General features: G+C 32.4%; 1 protein-coding gene and 1 pseudogene across 3 annotated transcripts; one reads left to right on the forward strand and one right to left on the reverse strand.

The window, feature by feature from the left end:
* Positions 1-12,669: 12,669 nt before the first annotated feature.
* On the reverse strand, positions 12,670-13,791 carry LOC112462621 (annotated as a pseudogene).
* Positions 13,792-14,366: 575 nt separating this feature from the next.
* On the forward strand, positions 14,367-17,416 carry LOC112462622 (serine/threonine-protein kinase 16-like). 3 transcript variants are annotated; one of them, XM_025028507.1, is made up of 7 exons: positions 14,368-14,665; positions 14,743-14,820; positions 15,376-15,610; positions 15,747-15,951; positions 16,031-16,185; positions 16,259-16,393; positions 17,097-17,416. In XM_025028507.1, exons 2-7 carry the CDS (start codon positions 14,744-14,746, stop codon positions 17,211-17,213), a joined length of 924 nt encoding a protein of 307 aa, XP_024884275.1. In that variant the 5' UTR covers positions 14,368-14,665; position 14,743; the 3' UTR covers positions 17,214-17,416. The 3 variants fall into 3 exon arrangements, with proteins under 3 accessions (XP_024884276.1, XP_024884275.1, XP_024884274.1); XM_025028508.1 differs by having other exon boundaries at positions 14,367-14,820; positions 15,834-15,951; XM_025028506.1 differs by having other exon boundaries at positions 14,369-14,820.
* The last annotated feature ends 3,006 nt before the right edge of the window (positions 17,417-20,422 follow it).

Genomic DNA, 20,422 nt, shown 5'->3' on the forward strand with positions numbered 1-20,422 from the left:
AAGATAATAAAAAAGAAGTCGAGTATAAGGCGTAGTCAATAGACGAATCAAAGTATAAAAGATTTCTTTATTATAAGTTTTAGCTATAAGATGGCATTTAGTAGGATATAAATCATTTTTTAGTAATCTTTTAGTCGACTTTAAGCTTTAACGAAAAGACATTTAACCCGTTGAGGTCACACCTCCTAAAAGTAACGTAGAGGTCACATGGGGTCCAATGGACCCCACAACAGTTTCCATTTGCGTTCTTTTTGATATATCGACTCAAACCTTGAACTGGATATAATTTATGACTTCCTTGTTGATAATCCAATAATTTAAAAAATTTTTTTATGTTAAAAAAACGCGAGGAAAAAAATTTTTTTTCGAGAAATTTGACTTTTTTCACAAAAATATTCATCAAAATTTTTTGAGATAGAGCAAAAAAATTTTGTGCGTTTTACTCTCAAAATTGTATATTTTTAAGAAAAAAAAAGCCTAGGGTTCACTGGACCCCATGTGACCTCAACGGGTTAAGCCGAAAATTTGTCATCTTTTAGACATCTTTGTGCTGTCTGGGAAAGATAGTTATCACCCAAGAGTAGTAAAAATGTGTCAAATATGTGGAATAATGTAGTAAATTATTTGTAACTTCATTTATAACCTATAAGCTGTTAACTAATTTTGTATTAGAAATTGATTTCTATGTACCTTGAAACATGACGGTTGATGTACCTTGGAACTCTATTTCAAAAGTATATTAGCTAATTGTTATATTTATATAACTTTTAGTTATTTGTTTAACTACAATTTTTTCTATTTTTACTGACAGCTAGAGTAATTGGAAGCTATTTGTTTGTATTATAGCTACCATATGACACGTAGTAAACGTGGAATAAAAAGGCCAAGTCCGGATGCTGGTGCTCTGATATCTGCTGTAAATACAGTTTTAGGAACTGAAATGACGAAAGTATCTCACTGAGAGAAGCAACAAAAATATATAATGTAAAATTTTATTGTTTGTTAAAAAATGCTAAATAATTTATTAGAATTAAGAATGTATGTTGCTATAGCTATATGTAGTATAATTTTGTTTTCTGATTAAACAGTGTAGAGCTAATCTCAGAAATTATTCATAAACAACATGGTATCATTGGGACAGAAAAAGCGTAAAAATTGCAATTTTGTTCCATTTTTGTACTTGATATTGTTTAAATAAATCATTAAAAAATTGAAAAATATGTATAAACAGAAAATTTTAAAAAACCGTAATTGCAATTCTCGATGTCATAGAAGTGTACCATAAAAATTTCATTTATTTTTACCGTACATGAGCAGAGATACATATTATGATATTTACATGGGAAGTATATCTATATATATACAATTTCTGTAACTTTTAAAGCAAATATCTCAGAAACGAGTCGGACAATCAATCGCAAATTTAACACAGGTTTTTGGGATATATAAGTGCACAATCTCTGTAAATTTTAGCTTTATCCCTTTATTTTGACATAAGCGACATACATCTTTAAGCGTTGATATTATTTTATTATTTTATTCTATTTTTTTTATTTTTGTCTTTCTGTTTATTTTATTAATAAATATTTTATTAGAAAAAAAAATAAAAGCAGTTAAGAAAAACACGCAAGATTACTTATTATAAACGGTTGTTTTTATTTCTGACAATAATGATTTATCTCGTTAGATTTGATTGTCATTTTCAGTTTAATAATTGACTAAGGGTGTAACTAAATTTAATAAAATATTATATTTCTTTAACCCTTAAATGATCAGTGGGGTCCAGCGGACCCCAGACCCTTTAGAATGAAATGTTTTCAAATGTTCTTGCCAAAAATGGAGCTCATGCTTCCATTGATGATAGTTGAGTGATTGACCTACCCGTGTGTACACTTAGCAGTACTCAGTTTACTTAATTTTTTATACTATGTCGAAATTGAAATTTGAACAATATTAGCATTTTATACTCTTCTCTAGACCTTGAACAACATTGAAAAAAATTGTCATAACTAAAGGTAAAAAAATCAATGAGTAAGGAGACATTTTTCATGCTGGGGTCTTTTAGACCCCTCAGTGAACTTACGAGATTCTTGAGAGGTGTGGCATTTAAGGGTTAAAAAAATTACTTTTTGTTTTAATTAAAAATTTTTATAGGTGTTCCAAAGTACAAAAAAGAGTATTCCAAGGTACATCAAGCTGTGCTGTACCTTGAAACAAAATTTCCAATTATAAAAAATTACTGTATTCTCTTACCAGATAGTAACAAAAATTAGGGTTTTTTTAGACTAAAATATACACTGAAAAAAAAAATCGTAGATTCAAAGAAATATTATTTGATTCAACTAAATGCAGCGGTCACGGGCTGTCAAGCAAACATTTGTTAATTCAAAAAATATTATATTTAAATAGATTCAGAACTTCTTGATATTACTCACGTATATTTGATCTAAATATATTAATATTTGCATTAAACAAATCACTACAACTAAACGAGTTTAGTCAAATCTACAACATTTTTTTCTCAGTGTATATATGTGTACTTTAATAATTTTTTTTTTTTCAAAATTTTTTAATTAAAGCTATAGCTCAGAAAAATCAAAAACTTGAAAGTGTTCTGGAGGTACAGCATCTTCCTCTAATATTGTAATATATTTCTCATATTAATGTTTTTGACTTAAAATTATTATGTTTTTCCATATTTTTAAGATTATTTTAGCTTATATCAAAGTAGCAAATCACACGAGATAAAATATACTTTACAAAATTAAAACCTTATTTATAACTGTATTCAATTCTGTTTTATATAATTACATCTGTAAGTTTCTTAATTCTGAGAATCATTTATAATCTCACAAAATAATCTCTATTCTCCCGTATTGGAATTTTACTATTTGTATTTGCTATACGATCATTTCTGAGTCCAACAAAAATAAAGCAAATTTTACTTTATAGACCAAAAGGCATGAAAAAAATATTTTTAAATTGAAATCTGATATTAAGGATGTCTTCTAAAAATTTATATAATACTTACACTGTGTTTTCTCTCCATGTTGTAGGTTATATTTATGCCAATCGAATCAAATACATGAAAAGTACACTCTTTATACCTTAACCGATTTTCCTTGATTTGAAATCAATAGTTAATACTATCTCGAATAATCTTTTTATTATCAATAAAAATCTATATATACAATAAAAATAAGATCTCGTTTGCAGCTAAATTACACAAGCAGAGTTTTCAGGACTGCGTTCCAAAATTCACTCTTAGTAATTAAAATCTATAGTTTACGTCACGTACACTATAGCATTTTAGTTAACTAGAGTGAATTTTAGAACGCATCCCAGAGTAATAAAACCCCTTGCACAATGCTAGGCAATAGGCAATAGGAACAGGAAATAACCAAAAAATCGTTAATTACAACCTAAAAAATTCGAATACTGTTGATTGGTTGGCAACAGGCAATAGGCACAGAATTTCCAACGTGACGGAAACTCTGTGTCTATTGCCTGTGTCACTGTTTATTCTGCATTTATACATAATTTCTGATTTCTATTCTCTGTTCCTATTGCCTGTTGCCTGGCATTGTGCAAGGTGCTTAATATTTTCCCTCTTAGGGCTCATGCACAGTAGAAGAATAAAGACCATCGCACACAAAATGACATGACTGCATATGCATAGCAATGGCATAGCATGAGACCGTCTGCACCAATGAGAATCTAATATAAAGTATTAATTTACATAAGATATTCATTGGCCTAGTTTACACCGATTAGTTGATACGCGTATTAAATAGTAAATAACTAGTAAATTAGTTTGATTATTGGCTGATCAATTCATATATACTATTCGATACGCGTATCAAGAGATCAGTGTAAACTAGGCCATTGATTCAAAGGTTTTAAGCACAATTAAGGTGCCTTTTCATGCTGACGCTCGACGCTCATTTTCAGGGGCAAGAAGGTCGCATGACCACAATTGACGCCGGCGTCAATTGAAATTCATGAAAAGGAAAACAGCGTCAAAATTTCGGCGTCTTCGCGCTGCTTTGGCTTTGACTCTTGAAGTTGGAAAAATCCAACTTCTCTTTCTTGACGCTGGCATCATAGTGATGTCACGTGACGTCGCTCAACGCTGTTTTTTAGCGTCCCATGAATTGGCACCTTTAAAGGTCTATCCAGACAAACTTGCATAGCGCATAAACATAAGCATAAAAAAATTGATTGGTTCATATACCTGTGCATAAGGAAATAGACCAATCCCCCAGATAGCTAAGTCTGTTTGAACAAATAATGCCAAATACTTGCTACAAATTTTGGTTTCAGAAATGGTACAAATTTGCATCAAAATTTGTTTTATCAAATGTTGTCGACAAACTGCTAGCAAATACGTAGCAAAACATGCGTACACAATTGACGCCAAATTGATACTAAATATCGAGCAAAGCTTAGTACTACCTGATAACAAATTGGCATCAAATTGCCGCTAAAATTAGTTGACAAAACCTAACGCCAAATTAATGCCAAATATTGAGCAAATTTTGGTGAGAAAGCTTGAGAACGAATTGACGCCAAATACCGACAAAGCTTAGCAACTACCTGATAACAAATTGGCACCAAATTGCTGTTAAAGTTTGTTGACTAAACCTAACACCAAATTGATGCCAAATATTGAGCAAATTTTGGTAACAAAACTTAAGAACAAATTGACGCGCTCGAATTCCTTCGCGTTTTGCAAACGCCCGATCGTTTCATTCAGATGGCGCGACGCATGAGTCGCCACTTTCAAAGCGCCCCCACCTCCTTCCTCGCTCTCGTTCAGTGTCATGGCCGCTCTTGCTGCGTTTCTTCGGACGAGAAGAGTACGTTTTCTTTCTTTCGTAACTGACTGATGAGCTAAGTGGCACGTATATTGGAGACCAACCGAGCAAGATTCGACTTCCCAAGGAGAGCTCACCGCCAGGAAAAGGAGAGCTGCGGCAGCTTGCGTCTGAGAGGGAGGATTGAGGCAAGGAGTCCGGTCCAGCGAGCAGGGCTCTTCCGATATTCTCATTTGGGACGCCATATTGGAAGATCGACATTGATCGTAGTAGTACAAGGGGCGCTGTAAGGTTAATTCTTGTCTTGAGATCTTGGAATTGATCTCATTCTTGTGACTCTGGTTTATATTCTAGCCCTAGAATTGATCTCGTAGACAAATGCAGAGGCCCCCCTCTCTTTTCTTTTCTTTTCTTTTCTTACTTTAATTTCAATCAGTAATCCAGACTCCTTAATTCCGTCCTGTAAGATCTGGTTAATTCTCGTCTTGAGATCTTGGAATTGCTCTTATACTTGTGGCTCTGGTTTATATTCTAGCCCTAATGTAATTTTAATATATGCATTACAATTTTACACTGTCAAATAATAAATAATATTGTTTGATAATAATAACAACAGTATAGATAATAGTAACAATTTTATTACTTGACTTATTTTATTTTATTTTTGACAACTCGTATATACATTAATTGTGGCTAAGGTCTACACTATGTCATAGTGTAGATCTTAGCTACGTTTCTGGCAAGTCAGTCTAAAGTATGCGGCTTTATTCTTTATCCTTTTTATCTATATAGCAATTTTATTCTTTTTTATTTTTTAATTATTTTTTATGTATTATCTCTTATGTATCAGGTTTCTGAAGAAGATTAAATATATAAAGTCGAAACGTAAAACGTTAATTGTATTTAAAATTTGTTTAATTAAACGAGATTTTGTTTTTAAAGAGTGAAAACAAGATCAGCCCCATTTTTTTCGCATTCGATTTTGGTCATGAAGTAGGTACCAAACGAAAGGTCTCGTTAATCTGATTACTGACATGTCAGTCTCAGAGTGTACCTATTTACCGTTCCAGAGATATCGGGCTCCAAAAATTCCAAAACCAATAGATGATGCCTATTATGAACGTTCTCGGTAATGTCAATCTCGGGGTAAGATATACGACTCGGGACTCGGGTCAGAGAGAATAATCTTTATTGTCTTTTTGTGGAGACCGATAGCTTTCGTGGTCTCTGCGCTACTGGTTTCGCCGGTTTTGGAATTTTTGGAGCCCGATATCTCTGGAACGGTAAATAGGTACGCTCTGAGACTGACATATCTGTAATCAGATTGATGAGACCTTTCGTTTGGTACCTACTTTATGACCAAAATCAAATGCGAAAAAAATGGGGCCATTTGCCTATGAACACTTGTTCTCACTTTTTAAGTTGATGACCTTTTTATAACTCGAAAATCAGCCAGCCTTCTATCCTACAGTTTATTTTGTACTGTTAGTTTTTTTAATTTAGTTAATATTTTTTTCCATTAACACATTTGTTATAGTGATTGTGCAGTAGAAAATCTGAAAAAATAAATGTTTTGGAAGAGTAAAGATAATATATATTTTGAAATATATGTATTTTATGTAAACATAACATTTAAATTTATTTGCAGTTTATTTTAGAACATGCCAAAAAACACCGTTTCATAAGCTTTCCAAGAAAGTTAAAAAGCAGAAAGTGAATGCTGAAGTTGTAGAAAAACTCAATTCAACAGATTCTTTAATTGAATTCGATCAATCGCATATTCAGCAAGCACATGTTTCCGTTAAAAAAGCCAAAGTTCCGTAATACCAGATTTTCTTCATAATCAAAAAGAATCTGAACTTTCTTATTATTCTTAACTTTTTCATCATTCTGAACTTCCTCACCATTCTGCATTTTCTAATAATTCTGATCATTTTGAGTAGGGGAGACCGGGGCTAACTCGACATCGGGGCAAACTTGACATTAGACTATTTACTAATTTAAATCTATCGCAGAAACTTGTTTTTCCTACTGTAAATGCGTCTTTATGTGCTGGTATTATCAACGGGATTTGATGACATTCTAAGTTATGGTGTAATTTTTAGCGCGACATTAGCGTTTTTGATGGTGAAAAGTAATTTTTCTGATCTCTCGAAAATTTCTACTCTTTCATCGAGCTTTACTCTTGTAAACCTATATGTAAGTGATTTTCATGGGAAATTTGATGCTCTATATGAATCCGATAATCGTTTTTGGATATTTTCAAAATTTTTATGTTTTTAAAGTGACAAAAATGAAAAACGACGTCCGGGGCAAAGTCAACACCACGCCGTTTCGTCGACTAGCTACTTTATTCCGAATTTTTGTACTTTTTAAGTACATAATAAACAATGTATTTTCATTTTCAGACAGCAAAAAATAAGTTCCAGATCAAATTGTGTCGACCAGACAAAGTGTTGAGTTTGCCCCGGCGGGGTGTCGAGTTTACCCCGGCATTTTTCAATTCGAAAATTTGTCTTCGCGTCACTTTTCCTTTCCTAGCGGCAAAACAAAGCGACGTACAGCAAAACTTTCTGAATCAATTTTGTACCTGAAGAAATACTCTTTAAATATATACCATTGAATTTGCCTAAAAATTTTAATTTAATATTAAAAATTGTCTTTAAAAAAATAGTGTCGAGTTAGCCCCGGTCTCCTCTACTCTGAACACTTTGATTTCGAAAATAACGATAATTATAGAGATATATTTAACATTAACAGACACACCGGCAAACGAGGCTCATTCAGATGACAACAATGATAACTCTGAAAATTGCGAGAATAGTGATAAGAACAATGAGAATCAAAAGAACGATGAGGAAAAAAATTTCCTATAAAGGTATTTTATAAATTTATAAATTCACATTGTATAACATTTACTGTAATTAATATATAATTAATTATTTTATTGCCACCGTTAGATTTTATAAATGTCTTATAATGTTTTATAAATATACGATTTTTTTTAACATATGTATAAAATAATTTATCAATAAATCAATAAAATTGTAAATCAATAAAAAATTATAAGTATGTTTTTTTATAATTTAATGCTTTTAATTTTCCCTAAAAAAATATATTTTAGTATTTATTAATGGCTACGTAACAAGGCTTGCTGCAATTTGGCGTCAACCTGTGTCATCAAGATTTGCTCTGTATTTGGTGCCAATTTGCTGTTAAGTATTGTTCTCAAATCTTGTTTGATATTTGATATCAATTTGGCGTCGGGTTTTGTCAACAAACTTTGATAGCAATTTGTCAACAATTTGCTATTAGATTGCTGGCAAGCTTTGCTCGGTATTTGGTGTCAATTTGGCGTCAAGTTCTTTCGTCAAAGTTTGCTCGCAATTTGGCACTGCTGTCGAGCTTTTGTTGGCAAGCCTTGTTCACAATATGGCGCAAATTTGCCGTTGAACTTTTGCTGCCCTGTTTTGCTCGATATTTGGCGTCAATTTGGTGTCAAGTCATGTACACAAGCTTTGCTAGCAAAACACAAGCGTATTGCAGACACAGATCGCACCGGATTTGTCGACAGTTTTACGCGTATTTGGTGTCAATTTGGTTACAATTTGCTGACAAATTGTTTACTGGGCCATTTCTTTATGCATATGCTTATAATGCACCTATACAAGTTTGTCTGAATTGACTTTTAGGCCTTTCTCACACGAATTGGCATAGCAGTAACGTAAAGACGTACCGTAAGAATTGGCCAATTAGAATCGTGTCTCCTCGAAAATGGCAGCATTATAATTCGAAAATACTTGATGTGATTGGTTAATTTTTATGGTACGTCTTATGTTACTGCTATGTCAATTCGTGTGTGGAGGCCTTAGGGCCAATTTCACCAACCACGGTTAGCTTAACTGACGGTTAAAGTTAGCAGTATTAACCAATAGTATTGGTCAATAGTATTGGTCAATACTGCTAACTTTAACCGTCGGTTAAGCTAACCGTGGTTGGTGAAATTGGCTCTTAAGAAATTGCCAGACTTTGTATTCCAGGAACTCTAAACAAGCAAAGTTGTCTTTTGTTAAGGTAGTTAGTCCGTGACAATACAATCCAAATTTTACTCTAAATCGACCTAAAAACATCTGACTATTTGCGGTTACAGGCTAAAAACTTTCGGATAGTTCTAGATCCTCACATACAAAACAAAAGACTATTCCCTTATTAAATAATATTGCTATAGACGTTATATATTGTTATAAGCAAGAATAACTTTTATTTACATACATGAATTGTGATACATTATGCCCGTTCTAGACTGGAGGATGAGCCGACTCTCGGCTCATCCGAGTGAGTGGTGTAGACGGGTAAAAATCTATAGTTTATGTATAGTTTATGTCACGTACACTATAGAAGGCGGATGAGCCGAGAGTCGGCTCATCCTCCAGTCTAGAACGGGCATTATAATACAGCAATAAAGAATATTTTACATTGGCTGCGTTCAGCAGAACGCAACAGTATTGCAACTGTTTTATGATTCTTTGCTGAACGATTAATTCTAAACGCACCTAAAGTCTCAACACGTTCACTCAGCGGTCGAGTATGGACTACGCGATCCCTATATATGAAAGCCTTCAAAAAGTGTCCGGTAGAGTTGACCTCTACCTCGTTCCCTCTTTGTCTGTACGCACTGGATAGAAAAAGACAGCTTGACCTCTACCAGTCGCTATTTCTTTTCTTCCACCGGTGTGAGTCGCCGGTCATATTTTTCTATACCTGTGCGCAGTCCATACTATATGTCGATGGCAACAGGCAATAGGCACAGAATTTTCAACGTGACGGAAATAACTCTGTGTCTATTGCCTGTGTCACTGTTTATTCTGCATTTACACATGATTTCTGATTTCTATTCCCTGTTCCTATTGCCTATTGCCTAGCATTGTGCAAGGGGCTTAAGGTGGAAGCACATAAAATTGCAGGAGCCATAAGCAGAATGCAGAAGCCATATGCGCATGCGCTATGGTATCTGTTAGAGCTCTACGGATACCATAGCGCATGCGCATATGGCTTCTGCTTTCTGCTCTGGCTCCTGCAATTTTATGTGCTTCCACCTTTAAGGGCTCAGTCACAATGAGAAAAATAAGGGCCGGTATCACTGCCGGTATTCATAGGCCTAGTTTATACCGATCTCTTGATACGCGTATCATATAGTATATTTGAACTGATCAGCCAATAATCAGACTTATTTACTAGTTATTTACTATTTAATACGCGTATCAAGTGAACGGTGTAAACTAGGCCATAGTCGGTTCTTATTTTAGACCGGCTTAAGTAATGTCTTAAGATGCTAATACGGCTTTGTGATTGGTTAATGACATCTTAAGATTGTACTTAAGACGATCTTAAATATAAGAACCGACTATGAATACCAGCCAAGAAATAAGATAAAGGAATAAGGAATAAGGCATGTTGCATCTCACTTTAATGTACGTGTATGTACTGAAGTGAGATGCGACATTCCTTTATTCCTTATTCCTTTATCTTACTTTTTATTTTTCTCATTGTGACTGAGCCTTAAGAATCAATCATAGGCCTAGTTTTACATCGATCTCTTGATACGCGTATTAAATAGTAAATAACTAGTAAATTAGTTTAACTATTATTGTCTGATCAGTTTAAATGTACATACTATTTGATACATTCGTATGTATTTGACCGGAAATGAATGTCCGGGAAAGAATCTACCATATGAAATCGTTTGTATTTCGTATGAAGACTTTTGAAGTGCAATTGAAAAGGTTTGTGAGTCATTCGTTTAATTGTAATTAATTAATTATTTTTACACCATTTATATAGCCGAAATAGATAAATTAATAAGTTTTTATACGGAATCGTTTGTATTTTGTATGAAGAGTTATGAAGTGTGATTAAAAAGGTTTGTGAGTCACCCAGATAATTATAATTAAATATTTATAAACTCGGTAATTAGCCGAAATATAGATTATTCGTTATTCATGTTAAAAGAAGAAGGCGCTAGTGTTCCCGAAGGTCCGTCTGCAATCAGAATTAATATAAAGTTTTAAAAATTATTTTATACTGAAATAAATAAATATACAGGCTAATAAGCCTGTAGCTATAAGCGATAGTTGCTAATTAAGTTTGTAAAGATGTACCAGCTCTGTGCAGGGTGAAGAGCAGGTTATCTCAAACGCCCTGCCACAACCCATTAAAAGAGACTCAAATGTCATTACCGCTGAGAAGTACTTTTTGCCATTTAAGTTAGCATGTCAGAGCAACCGGATTGTCCATTGCGTTTCACCTTGAATTTTTTTTACAGTCGTTTATTAGAATTGCCCTACTTTTAAATTGAGCGCTTTTAAATGTATTATTATTAAACTACCGATATCGATATATTATTAGTAATTTAATATTAAAACTTGACAGAGTGACGTAAAGTAATTCGCTCATAGTATTATAACAAACTATTATGCGTTCAAATTCTCGAAAGCTAATAGCTTCTTTACTATGCTCTCTCTTTATGTCGATCGATTCAGATAAAAATCTCCGAAGTCTTTCTTTCTCTCGCGATATTCCTAGAGTAAAACTGTACAAAAGCTCTACGAAATTGGCGATATTTTTCACGGATCTGGTTCGAGTCTCGGCTCTTGAGGAAGATGCGCATGTAGAAAGAGTACGCCAACACAGTTTATCCTGCTAAATGGTTATCAATTCTCTATAAGTTCTGTATTGTACATAAATTATAGAATATCTAAACGTTTCTTTTTTTTCGATGTCATGTGAAATTGTACAATAGAGTTACAAATAAAGATAAAGCCACACTTTACGTATAATCTGATTCAGTCTTTGCTAATGTTACATAATAACGTGCGAAAGAACTAACAGTTAGACTATTTAAGAATTTTAATTAATATTGGAAGCATAAAACTGTTCAGCTAGCTTTACACAAGATATTGGTCTTCTTTTTTATGAAATCGTCAAATTGTGATTATGATATATTTCTACATTATCACCAGCATCGAATCTAATCTTATTTATCGTGATACTCTTGAGAAACTGTTAATCCATTGTCTTAACTCGATCGCGACGCAGAACTGCGTCCACCAATATTGTTCCTCTCCCTCCAATCGATTCCCGTAAAAGCTGTCTACATATTGAACAGTCGATACAACGACGGCGGATTAGTCTGAAATTAAGCACACGTTAACAATCACTCTTTTTGCTAAAATCACAATTCTCTTTTCAATCGCATACCTTGATTATGACATAGACCAGCACGGGAGTTAGATCGTCGGCAGCAGGTATGCCTCTTTCCGACGCCATGGAGAAGAGATTCATGGTAGTCGCGCAACGAAATACACACTGCAACTTATCCCTAGGAGTCTTATACGCCGATATCACAGCCAATTCAGCCTGCGCCCATGACCAGGGGCATTCGTAATGATAAACGTTTTTGAAATGCGTAGGTCCCTGTGATTTGGAGTTACGACCTTTACCAACTTATTGATGTGAAAAAGCTGGTCCCTATATACATCTCCATCTTCATTTAGATAGAGCGCATTGTGGTATACCCGTGCCATGACGGTTCTTTCCACCACGACTCTCGCCAAATCTAACTAGTTGGCGCTTGCCGCTGAAAGTAAGAAGTAAGTTCAGACGTCTCTGAGCACTCCGCTAAGATCAATTGCGAGATAAATAATTATATTCATGTACATTGCCAAATCGGATCGTGGTCCATTTCCACGTGGACTTTCCCTAGAAAATTATCCACGAGATCCTGTTTCTCGTCAGCTAGCGTAAGCTTTTTAAACTCTTCGCAGAAACGCAGGAGGAAAGCCTTCTTTTTTTCCAAAAATACCCTCACACAAACGGATACAAGATGATTATTGATAGCATCCCGATCGCACTTAACTCGCACGCATAATCTGAAAAATATTATTATTAAACGGTTAACATCTTACATTTACTTATACATTACACACAAAGATGATATTTATATATAAACAGTACCTATCTAAGTGAGCTAATGTCGACAGCAATCCCTGACGACATCTGATTAAATATGCGATATAAGAAGATCGCTTTTGATAATCCTCTCGAAGTGATTTAAAGAGCTTTCTACATCCATCGTCATTAAATAGACGCACATGCAACGTAAAGTTTCATGAAGATGAGCTAGTTAGACTTAGCTAACTAAGACTTAGCTCAGCTTCAGGGCTTCAGTTTTGCCGTTTGCTATGACAGAACCCTCCTGCTGACGCTCCCCATCAAGCCTCACGTTCTCTTCCTCCGCCTGAGTCTCTATTCGCGCGAAGATTACGTTGATCATCTGCGTGAGTCGCACAGGCTGTTGTTTGATTCACCAGGTTGCGCGACGACAAGTAAACGTTGTAAACAGTACAAATTGTTAACAGTACCCTCGTATACCTCCACATGCTGGCTTGTCATTACAGTCAACAGAGCTTTAATAATCTGCAGCTGCACACTCTCATCGGTCTGTGGACCGGTGAAGCAACCGCAAATTGTCTCGACAATGCGCACAATCAGCAGCTTGTTAGGCTCCGTTGAATCAGGCACATTGCCAGTGAGATGGCTATATGCGATTAACTTCTGCAGGCAGTCCAGTGCTGTGTCATCACAATCCGTAGTGACTAGCTCTGACATGCTGACTCAAATGGCAAGAAGTACTTCTCAGCGGTAATGACATTTGAGTCGCTCTTAATTGGGCTGTGGCCCAATTAAGGGCGTTTGAGATAACCTCTTCACCCTGCACAGCTGGTGTACATCTTTGATCTCGTTACGGAGATCTTCTGCAAGATGGAAATATGAGTGACAAACTTAATTAGCAACTATCGCTTATAGCTACAGGCTTATTAGCCTGTATATTTATTTATTTCAGTATAAAATAATTTTTAAAACGTTCATATTAATTCTGATTGCAGACGGACCTTCGGGAACACTAGCGCCTTCTTCTTTTAACATGAATAACTAAAAATCTATATTTCGGCTAATTACCGAGTTTATAAATATTTAAGTTAAGCTAGTATGTATATAGTAGTATAATTATATATAATAATAATAATAAATAATAAATAATAGTAAGTAAAAATAAGTAAGTAAGCTAAGAGTTAAAATTATCTGGGTGACTCACAAACCTATAATCACACTTCATAACTCTTCAAACAGAATACAAACAATTCCGTATAAAAACTTTTATTAATTTATCTATTTCGGCTAAATGCATGGTGTAAAAATAATTAATTAATTACAATTAAACGAATGACTCACAAACCTTTTCAATTGCACTTCAAAAGTCTTCATACGAAATATAAACGATTTCATATGGTAGATTCTTTCCCGGACATTCATTTCCGGTCAAATACATACGAATATTTGATACGCGTATCAAGAGATCGGTGTAAACCAGGCCAATGAGGGCTCACTCAACTGTGTTTCCTGAACGCAGCCAATGACGCTTGTGTCGACTGATTTCTTAGGTCTCTAGTGTCGACTTAAGTCGCTACATGAAGAGCACCCATTAGATTTTGGCGATTTTGGGTCTGTTTTTTAAGCTGAACTGGCTGCACTAGGACATTATTCGCGTCGCATTACTCCAATAAACACCAAGAGCACTTGGATCACGGATAAAAGGTGGCGATTGGACCAGATGAGTTTTTGGAGTGCGTTGGAGTGATTAGGAGCATGGTGGGGCATGCGACGCGAACAAACCTATAAACTCTGAACTAGTGCAGCCAGTTCGGCAATAGAAAACAGACCCTATAGTTATCGAGAATGAATTTTGGAACGCAGCCTACTTTAGTAGTAAAAGCAGCGAGATAATTCTCGTAAAATTCTTTTCGTTTTTATTATAATGATAATAAACAACGAGAATGAATAGCTTAGGTTTAAATATAATTTTTAGAATGGGTTGTATATGCACTAAAGAGATCATTACGGTAAACTCGAGGAAATATAAGGTCTGCGAACACCTCGGAGATGGGCAAGTTTTATCAAACAATTTTTCATAATTAATATAATTTTTCGCTTATAATTATATTTATTGATAATCGTACAATTTATTGCATACATAATGTACCTCATGTAATAGTATTCCAATAAGAAAGTAGTATTCCTATAAAAATTATTTCTAAACAATTACGGTTTCCTCTGCTATCCGAAAGTAGAGCGTTCCTATGAAACCATTCATAAACCGAAATTGCGTAAAGCGAAGAAACAATCGTCATTAATTTATATGGGAAAGATATTTGTTTCGTAAATCTTCGGATTTTCTTTAATTAGTATAAACAGGTACCAATGTAGGTCTTTATGCCACTTAAAAGTAAAGTGATGTAAAGTAAACTTTCCAGAAACGGGATACCTGTATATAATCTAAATTTATTCAACAACAAATTAAACACAAGAAAAGAGATTTTCTTAAAACATATGCAAAAAGATAGTATTATTTATAGTATGTCATTACTTTTATAAGAATAATTAATATCCTTAAAAAGTGGGATGACTGACAGTATGAATAAATTTTACACTAAATTTTTAGTGGATTTAGCACAGTACTTTTGGTTGAAGAAATCATTACACATAAAAAGTATGCTATTAAGAAAATTACTTGTCATGGACCAGAAGATCAGCAATTAGCAGCAAAAGAGGTTGAATATTATAAATTGATAAAGCATCCAAATGTTATAGAATGTATAGATTCGACTTGCAAAGGTACAGCAGACCTAATCGTGAATACAACGAGCGAAATGTTAATTGTTTTACCATATTATCATGTAAGTTGACATGGTTTCTTAACAAAAGTATGATGTTTTAAATGTTATCTATATATATCTATATACATATATACATATATATATATATATATATATGTTTTCTAATAAACCAATTAATTAACTATTGTAATTTTAGAAAGGAACTTTAGCAAATGATTTAGAACAACGAGCAAAGAATTGTAATTACATAAGTCCTACAGATATCCTGAGCATTTTTTTACAGATCTGTGAAGGTGTAAAAGCATTTCATGAGGCTAAACCAGAACCTCTTGCTCACAGAGATTTAAAAACTGCAAATATAGTACTTAGCGATGATGGAATACCTATTATTATGGATTTGGGTATATTGAATTTTATTATATTAGTATTTAACAAATGTATATATGAATTTTTGTCATTAAATATAAGACAATGGTTTAGGTTCTGTATCAACTGCCAGAGTTCAAGTATGTGGTACTCAAGCTGCACGGACTTTACAAGACTTAGCAGCTGAAAGATGTTCCATGCCATATAGAGCTCCAGAATTATTCAACGTTGAGAGTTATTGTATGGTTGACGAACGAACAGACATTTGGGTTAGAGTTACAGTGCTTTAACGCTTGCCTTAATTCAAAATAACATGTATTCTGAATTTAATGTCTTTTTTAGTCGATGGGATGTATACTGTATGCATTATGTTATTTTAAATCTCCTTTTGATACTGTTTATGAACGAGGCGACAGCGTAGCACTTGCTGTGATTAGCGCACATATAACATTTCCAGAAGATGCCCCTTATAATGAGGTAATCTGTTATATATTACGCTTCTTTTAAGTGTGTCCACTGACTAAACATTTTTTATATTAAAATTTGAGTAGCAATATATGAATTAAACAATCAAGTATTTCTCATAAAATTTAAATATTTATAATTCTATTTTGTTTTCTATTTTAAATTATTTCATTAAACATTTATTCATTGTCACATTCTCAAACAAAAAACATATTTCTCTTCTATTAATATCTTAATCAGGCTGCTACAGCAGTTTGAACGGGAAAGGTTTAAAGTTCACTAATGTGCTTGTCGAAATTTTGCGTACTCAGAGACGTCGCATATCAAAACGGCTCTTCCACAATTTACTCAACTCGATAGAAATATTTGAAATTATTATTCACTTTATTTCTTTGTACATTGTTCACAAGACCGATGAATATCGGGATGACAACTTGATAGCCTCGACATTTTGGCATTAGGATTTTCGTCTCCAAATAATCTCAGGAATCTTCCATTAACGGGTGATACGTTTGATACACCCGTATACGCGCGCGCGCCCACACACACACACACACACACACACACACACACATCTACACACACATACACACATACACACAAGATCATACGTTAGTTTGCTTTTTCAATAAAATTGTACCTCTCTTCATGTACAGGCTTTTATTATAGTGCGGTATATTTTTTTCCATAGATAAATTGTATGTTTCTTTTCCAGGATATGCAAAATTTAATTTTGATGATGTTAAAAGTCAATCCAATGGAACGTCCGTATATATATAGTGTAATAGAGAGCGTGCACGATACTATCGTCAAATTAAAACATAAAGTATAGTCTTATGTTATATCATGGTATAAGATTTTAAATGTACTGCATATAGGGAAATAGCATTGATATTGTATATGCTATTATACAGGCCTGTAAGCAATATAAAAAAATACGGTAAAACACAATACGTACTAAGAAAATGTGAAAAAATATTTTAAATGACCAAGATTGTGAAAATAATATTAACAAAAAGAATAAAGTGTTATTTCTAAAAACAGAAGATTTGTAAAAATCAAAATACATTCCTTTTATTCTGTAACATATACATATAATTATAATATAGTTATTTAATGTAAAAAGTAAAATAAGTAAAAATAATATATTTTTATATTATATACATATTATATATTATATTATATACGTATTATATTATATACGTATAAAAAATATATATATATATATATATATATATATACATATATGTATGTATGTGTGCGTGTATATATATATATATATATATATGCGTATGTATGTATGTAGTATACATGTATATGTATATTTACTCATTAAATATGACTTTTTACCATTAGACAGATCATCGATTTAATATTATTTTGTAACTTATTTGTAAATATTTGTAATTATATTATTACATTTGCTTATACAACGAAAACATACAATAGTAAATTATATTAAAATATATGCTAAAGCTAAAATACCACTTCACGTAATTCAATTAATTGATACATATTTTGATTATAAGCGAAATCCAAATGCCTCACAAATTAATATCAGTTCGATGATCTGCCTGATAACTATAAATATAAAAAAAAACCAAGAAAATCAAACTAAGAAAATAATCTTGAAATCATTATGGAAATTTTTATTTTTTATTTATAGCGAGATATGGGAAAAATATATGCTTTGCTTTAATATTGTGAACAAAAAATTGTACATGTTTATTATTAATTTAATATTTATTTCCTTTTACTTATTTTATGTTGTAAGCACATACGATTATATTTATATTCGTAATTATCGTCTCTAATATTGATTTATAGGTTAGATTCTTATCTTTTAGATATTTATTTTTTATTGCTTATTTTCTATATATATATATATATTTTTTTTTTTTTATTGTGATTTAACTTTAAGAGACAACTTGGAATATGTGGTTTTAAATTATATGCGATTTTTTGCGATATATTATTACCAACGTTTTTTCTTGCATCATAATATGATATGTAGTTGAATTTTTAATAACATGTTGCATGCTATTTAAAATCGCAAATGCAGCTCGAAATCACACTTGTAATGAAGTATTCATTATTTATAAAAAAATGATAAAATAAAAGTTATCTTTACCTCATGTGATTTAAATGCTATAAATGCACATTAATTAGTTCCGATTATTAAATGCTTATTTTTAATGTTACATTTGATTTAATTAATTTATTCGAAATTTGTTCCTTTTTATTTATTCGTGAAAATTTTATAGAATGTGGTAGTAAGTAGTTAAAGCGTTAAACTAAGAAAATATCATTATGGAAGTTTTTATTTACAGCGAGATATACTTAATTTAATAATTTTGAGTGTTATATTAATTATTATAATTATTTAATATATTTTGTATAGTAAAATATTCTGTAAAATTCTATACAAAGCAAAATTCAAAATTATATTCACGATAAATATCATGATGCGATATATCGTGATACTGCGATTTTTAAGAAAGATCGCAATCGTGATGTACAATTTTGTAAATCGCACGTCTCTAGTTTTAACCGGCTCCACGTATAAATGATCGTACGATGTGACGTTTCTCGTGACGTCACAATCGTCACATACGATACAATGGCGACCGTAGCCAACTTGAGAGCGTAAAATCTGACATTTTTTAAATATATATGGTTTGAATAAAATTAAATTTATCATTTATTATTGTATCTTTCGTTTTCTCATGATGATTACATTTGCTGCCGGAATTGAAATACTGTAATGTCGCTTTTATTAATAGAAGATCGAAACATCTTTGTTGTATTTTGTTCCGGTATTGTGGCAATATTTTCACACATCAAGGCACATCAAGAAGAGTAATCTCGAGCAATCTTTATGGCAGTGTAAGCGGATGATGTACATCGTGTCATTCTTGGAATTGTTCAAGATCTATCAAATATTCACTGCTCGCGAAGTTATCTGCGTTATTTGTGGCTTGTAAGTAAAGTCGCTATTGAAATACAATTAAATACTCGATAGAAATAGTAATCTAAGTTGATTGTACAACTATCGTAGGTTTCTAACCTCTTTCACGTTTCGTTGTAATGAATTCCGACAAACCTTTCACCGCGCACTGTTCACTTCACAGATGTGATTATTTCATAATTATTTTCTTTATTCGAGACTACGATAAGTGTGAAGTTATAACAAAATCGAATTGTTCGAACGCACAGTAGTGAGAAAATAGTTAAGAATATGCTCTTTATATAAGTTAAAAGCATTTGTTGTTATATTTACAATATTGAAAAAATGTTACAACGAAAAAAGTATTTTTTTGATATTCGATAGTGTCTAACATTGTAGTATTCATTATTCTATCAATCAGAATCAGACACACATTCAATGTATGTCTAATTTTATTATTTTTTACAATAATTGAAAATATGATTTATACGTAAATTGTTTAATAGAATATCATATTGTTGTTTATTCAGCATTGCGGCTATTATTTTGTCCTTTGCTTTTGTAATTAATGTAAATATATTTTACTTGATATTTGTATTGCAACATATTAGATTTTTAATTTAATTTATTGATAAAAGTTATAAATTTGTTTTCAATTTTTTATTATAATTAAATTAGGTTTCGATGAAATTAGCTGAAATTTTGAAAATAAATAGTTTATGTGATGCCGATCAAAAGTCTCAATGGACAAGATTCACAATAATCAACCGTTTAGATGCTATCAGCGTTTAAAAGTCAAAATAAGATGTTATTTCAGTACTATTGTGGGACGGTGGATTGTAATGTATTATTCTACAGAATCACACAACTTATTCTTTTTGTTAATACAAAAATATGTATTTAAGGTAAATGTACCAATGCTGGGACATTTAAGACCTGTACACCTTTATTATTTTAGTTTTAAATAAGTATAACGCAAATTAAAATCAAAGATAAAAATATAATACAAGAAAAATATTTTTATCTTTGATTCTTTAATTTTAATTTGCGTTATAACTTATTTAAGGACTAAAATAATAAAAATGTTCAGACAT

Source organism: Temnothorax curvispinosus, unplaced genomic scaffold (assembly GCF_003070985.1).
Source record: "Temnothorax curvispinosus isolate PA1 unplaced genomic scaffold, ASM307098v1 QBEX01012593.1, whole genome shotgun sequence".
Lineage (NCBI taxonomy): Eukaryota > Metazoa > Arthropoda > Insecta > Hymenoptera > Formicidae > Temnothorax > Temnothorax curvispinosus.

Excerpts from the sequence above, each read along its gene's own strand:
- LOC112462622 (XM_025028506.1), top strand. The coding sequence starts at position 14,711 with ATGAATAGCTTAGGTTTAAATATAATTTTTAGAATGGGTTGTATATGC. Across the intron at positions 14,821-15,375 it reads TGCGAACACCTCGGAGATGG|TGGATTTAGCACAGTACTTT; the intron begins GCAAGTTTTATC and ends CTAAATTTTTAG. Across the intron at positions 16,394-17,096 it reads AAGATGCCCCTTATAATGAG|GATATGCAAAATTTAATTTT; the intron begins GTAATCTGTTAT and ends TTTCTTTTCCAG.